The following is a 5535-nucleotide window of genomic DNA, read 5'->3' as shown; positions in this document are numbered from 1 at the left end:
AAACTGTGGCCATCTCTGGCTGGTATGACTACAACTGATTTTGGTTTACATTTTTAAAATTTTCACATAGCCTAAGCTTTCTACAATGAACATGTACTATTATTAACCTGGAGTACTTTTATTACGTTAAAATTATTATTACCACTCTAATTTTTTTTATTACAGTTGACATTCAAGATTATGTCATCTTAGTTTCAGGTGTGCAGCTTGGTGGTTAGACAATCCTATAAAGTGATCCCCAATATTTAAAGTACCTACCTCACACCATCCTTAGTTATTACAATATTACAGACTCTATCCCATCTGCTGTACTTCACATCCACGGAGCATTTATGAACCACCAACTCGTATTCCTTAATCCCCTCACCTTTTGCACCCAGTCCTCCAATCCCCCATCCTCTCTGGCAACCCTGTTTGTTTTAGGTCGCGATGAGTCTGTTTCAGTTCTGTTTGTTCGTTTCTTTTAGTCTGTAGATTCCGCGGACAAGTGAAATCACATGGTCATTGCCTTTGTCTGACCTGCAGCGAGCTCACCAGGAGTTCTCAAAGCCAGAGCCCCACGAACCCTGGACCGATATTTCCTGCGGCTGCCCTTCCTCCTCCTCCTCCTCCAGCCCCTCCGCATCACCCTCCTCCACAGCTCGGTGGCGGCACCAGTTTGCAAACGGAGGACCCCGGTGGAAGGAACCTTTCATTCTTTTAAAGGAGTAGGTTTGTCTTTGCTGGGTCTCCTCAGCGCATTGGAGAAGCAACGTCCTACCGCTCTCAGAGCTCCTCACGTCGTCCTGATGTGAAGACCCTCCTCCCCCGCCCCTCCCTGGGCTGCCGTCTCCAGGCGCTGGACCCACGCGGGAAGGCGGACGGGCCAGGATGCAGACAGTGCCCCTGGGTAAGTGCCGAGCGCAGGCCGGGGCGGGCGCCTGCCCCTGAACTGTGGGGCCCCTGGTCAGCTGCTCGGGACAGGGTGGACCTGAGCTCCAGGGAGACGGTAACACCCACACCTCCCATTCCCACCCCAGGTGCCCAACCAGGTCTCGCCCGAACTTGCCCGGGGCAAAGCGCCTGCGCCCCGCAGCTAGGAGTGTCCTGGGCTCGGGTAGGTAGTCAGGATTCTCTACGAAATGTATTGAAATAGGGAGTGCGTCAAGAGCCCTAGAGAAGGGAGCGGCAAGCAGTCCCTTCTTGCCCTCCCCCTCGACTCCGAGGTGAGCCAGCAGCTGTGGGAGGTGGATAAGCCAGGCACCAAGGCGGGCTTTCCTCCCTATCCCCCCCCTCCTCCCCTCTCCCTCTCCTTATCCTATGCCCCCCACCCCCCACCCACACACACCGTTCCACCTCCGGGAGGGAGAGTCTGATGAGAGAAGAAACCCTAGCATGGGTTGGGGCCTCTACTCCTTAAACCTCCGTAAGTATTCATTAATGAATCAGCCAGTCAGTGCTGGCCTTGAGCACCTAGTTGCGAACCTGGGCCACACATTACGGAATAGGGAAATGACATCAAGAAATGCTCCTGAGAAAATATTAAGTGAAAAATTCAATATTTAAGAGGGTCTTAATAGACTTTTTATAGAAGGTATGTGTGTATACTCTGTGCTTCTGTAAATGCCCAGAAAAGGCTGGAGAGAAATATTTTATATGGTGGACAGTAATATTGTGGACAGTTCCTGTCTTAGTCTGTTTCGGCCCCCATAACAAAATACCATTGCCTGGGTGGCCTAACCAACAGAAATCTATTTCTCACAGTTCTGGAGACTAGAAATCCAAGATCAAGATGCCAGTAAGATGGGTTTCATTTTGGAGCCTTTTCTCTTGGTGGTCATCTCAACAGCTTGGGGGCGGGAAGAGGAAGAGGTGGGGGAGGGGAGGGAGAGGGTAAGAGAGAAGGAGGTGAAGGATGGAGAAGAGAGAAGAAATAGGCTCTCTGATGTCTCTTTTTATAAGGGCACTAATCCTAAAATGAGGGCCCCACCCTCATGACCTCACCCAATTCTAATGGCCTCCCACAGGTCCCATCTCCAAACACCACCGAAAAGGGGGTTAGGGCTCCAAAAGATGAATTTGGGTGGATGCAAACATTCAGTCCATAACTTCCTCACAGGTGGTACCTCAGAATGGTTAAGAATTTGGGTTCTGGAGCCAGACTGGCTGCACCACTTACCAGTGTCTGTCCTTAGGCAAATCCCTTAACCTTGCTATCCCTCAGGTTTCCCACCCATGCATTTCCTATTTACTACGTGCCTGGCTCTGTTCTGAGCATCTGTCATTCTAACTCATTATTCTTCTTAATGATTCTTGACCATCGTCATCCCATGTTACTGATGAAAAAGTTTCACATATGTTATTTAATCCTCAAAAATGCCAAAGAGGTAATATTCCCACCCTTTTTACAGATGAAGAAAATTATTCGAGGAAGTGAATTTGATTACCCATAATCACCCTGCCAATAACTGACAGACACAGGGTTTAAACAGGTTCCTTTTGACCCAAAGCCTGTCCACCAGCTCCCCACCTGTTTGGTCTCCCAGGATGCCTTGCCAATGTTTGCCAATTGCCTGATGATAGCATCACCTAGGGTGCTTACTAAAAGCAATCCGGGAGTCAGCAGGCCCAGTTCTGTTCTCAGCCAGAGTAAGTCCCTTCTTTGCCTTCTGGGAGCTCATTTTTGTTGTGTGTCAAACAAAAAGCTAGACAAGTGCCCCTGAGATGGCAGATAGGTTTTAGGTAGCTGCCAAGTTTGGTTGCTCTGCAGCAGCTTCCTGGAGCACAGCAGTGAGCAGGTTCTGAGGCCACAGCTGGGTGATGGCCATGGGGAGGGGGGCGTAGGGTGAGTAACCATCCTGGTTGCCCAGTACTTTCCTAGTGTTAGCGCTCAAAGTCCTGGGACAGTGGTTATCCTAATGATGGCTTCCCGGGGTTAGACAATCTGTAAAGTCCCAACTAGAGCTATACTTATGTGATTTTTCCCTTGCCCCAGGCCCCTAGGTGTCTGCATTCTGCTGGGTTCATTCTCTCTTAAAATGTTTTTCACTATGATGGGGTAATTTGTTATGCAGCAATAGGATACTAATACAAGTGTGATCCAAGTTGCAACTGTGAACTACCCCCATGTAGCTCACTTGGCATCTAACAGATATTGCTATTTTCCCTTGAAAATTTCAAATGTCCCTGGTGATGGAAGGAGACTTGACTTGGGGTAGAATATGCTATACAATATACAGATGATATATTATAGAATTGTGTACCTGAAACCTATATAATTTTATTAACCAATGTCACCACAATAAATTCAGTAAAAAAAAAAAAAAGAAAGAAAGAAAGAAAAAGAAAATGTCAAATATCCCTGTAAGTTTGCAACACCTCCCAGCACCTTAGTACACAGTCTGGGAGCTGTGGCTCTAAGACACGAAGCATTTCTAGAGATAAAGAGGAATGTTAAAGTATGAGAAAAAGGTAGATTCCCCCAAGAAGATTTACCAGTTCTAAATTTGTAGGCACCTACCCCGCTGGTGTGGCTCAGTGGTTGAGTGTTGACCTATGAACCAGGAGGTCATGGTTCAATTCCTGGTGGCGGCACATGTCCGGGTTTCGGGTTTGATTTCCAGTAGGGAGCGTGCAGGAGGCGGTCGATCAATGATTCTCTCTCATCATTGATGTTTCTATCCCCTTCTCCCTCTCCCTTCCTCTCTGAAATCAATAAAAATATATTTTAAATTTGTGGGCATCTAATACCAGCTTTAAAATATATAAAACAAAAATTTATAGAATTAATAGCAGAAATAGACATTCACATTTATATACCTCTCTCAATAAGTGATAGAATAAGTGTGCATAAAATTCTGAAAAGATAAATGTGATAGGAGACCATTGTAGAGATTTAAGCAGAAGAATCACATGATCTGATTTACATTTGAAAAACATAATTCTGGCAGCTGGAGAACAGAGCTGAGGTTCAGGTGGAAAAGTGATGGTAGAGGTAGCAAAGAAGTGGTATTTTTTTTGATGTCTGCTTTTCCGAACAGCCCCTGTCTCCTTCCAGTTTCTTTTGGGATGGTTGGGACAATCTGTAGCTGGAAATTTCCCATTTGGTGAAACTCTAATAATTCCCGTAAACCTTTGTCCCTGTGAACCCAGTTCATAGAGTCAACCATTACTTTAAGGTACCACATGGAGCATAATTTAAAGGACAGAATCAGGACTGATAGGGTAACTTCCTGGGCCAGCAGAATAATAATAACACCAATGATAACAATGAAGTTTACTGAGCACTTCCACTATGTGCCAGATGTTGTGCTTTATAATCTCACTTAATCCTCATGACAACCAAAAATCTGTCTTACAGATGGTGAAATAGAGGCTTGAAGAGGCTTCATAATGTATCTGAGGCCACCCAGTGAGTCAAGTGGTGAAGGTAAGACTAAAATCCAGGTCTGCTCCCCTCCAAAGCCTATGTCCTTAACCACTATGATACTGCCTGGCACGCGTTATGTCCATAAAGAGAATTGTGCCAATTTTAAATAAATATATCCTTGGTAACATTTAGTACCCACTGTTCATATTAATTGTGTTCCTTTATAAGTGGGTTCCATGAGTACTGCCCTCGTTTTAAAAGGAAGAACATGGATCCATGAATATAGAAATTGGAAATGGAAAAATTCCACTTGACTGTCTCTGTCTTGATTCCCTACTCCCATTGTAAGACAAAGGAAGCACCTGAAAATTTTCAGAGAAGGGTGTGCAGCAATATTTGCCAGTATTGGGGGCTGGGGGAAGTCTAAGCTGCTCCTTAAAACTTAGATATCTGGCCAGAACCGGTTTGGCTCAATGGATAGAGCGTCGACCTGCGGACTCAAGGGTCCCAGGTTCGATTCTGGTCGAGGGCATGTACCTTGGTTGCAGGCACATCCCCAGTTGGGGGCGTGCAGGAGGCGGCTGATCAATGTTTCTCTCTCATCGATGTTTCTAACTATCCCTCTCCCTTCCTCTCTGTAGAAAATCAATAAAAAAACATATTAAAAAAAATTAGATATCTGTGTGTTGGGTTGCAGAGCAAGTTACTGTTTTCAGAATCCACGTGGAATCTAACACCATAAAACAATGCCAAGAGGAAAGACGGGAAAACACAACAGGGAAGGAGCACCCCTGCCTGTCGCTCCAATTCTTCAAAAGTTCCTGAAAACCTACGAGAAGCTTTGTGCACAGACACAGACGTCCGTGTGCCCAGCCATCAGAAAGGACTTGAAAACCAGCATCAACAGCGAACAGATTCTCAGGAAGGTGAGCAGATGGGCTCCTCTCCTCATTCTTCTCTGACGTGAACTGACTGACTAGGGTTTACTCCCAGGGAACATGGGTCCTCAGTCCCCTGAGCCCCGAACTGGTGGTGTCGCCCCCTCTGTGCTCCTGCCCGAAGACCAAAGCCTGGCTCTGGTACCAAGGGCCTGCTCAGCACTTCTACTGCCAAAGCTGCCCCTCCCAGTCCTCCCTGCAGTCCAGCCTTTTCTCACATTCACCTCTGGAGTGGCCAACATGCCTCCC

The 5535-nt window shown here is 46.5% G+C and overlaps 1 protein-coding gene across 1 annotated transcript in view; it reads left to right on the top strand.

Moving 5' to 3' along the window:
* The first annotated feature begins 4022 nt into the window (after positions 1-4022).
* LOC102772560 overlaps positions 4023-5535 on the top strand; it is a 27719-nt gene continuing 26206 nt past the window's right edge. Inside the window, exons 1-2 of the mRNA XM_015560413.1 lie at positions 4023-4408; positions 5046-5274. Of these exons, the coding sequence (XP_015415899.1) occupies positions 5095-5274 (180 nt within the window). The 5' untranslated portion in view covers positions 4023-4408; positions 5046-5094. The remainder of the gene's footprint in view (positions 4409-5045; positions 5275-5535) is intronic.

Source organism: Myotis davidii, unplaced genomic scaffold (genome assembly GCF_000327345.1).
Source record: "Myotis davidii unplaced genomic scaffold, ASM32734v1 scaffold73, whole genome shotgun sequence".
Classification (NCBI taxonomy): domain Eukaryota; kingdom Metazoa; phylum Chordata; class Mammalia; order Chiroptera; family Vespertilionidae; genus Myotis; species Myotis davidii.
This window is presented reverse-complemented; position numbering and strand designations above follow the sequence as displayed.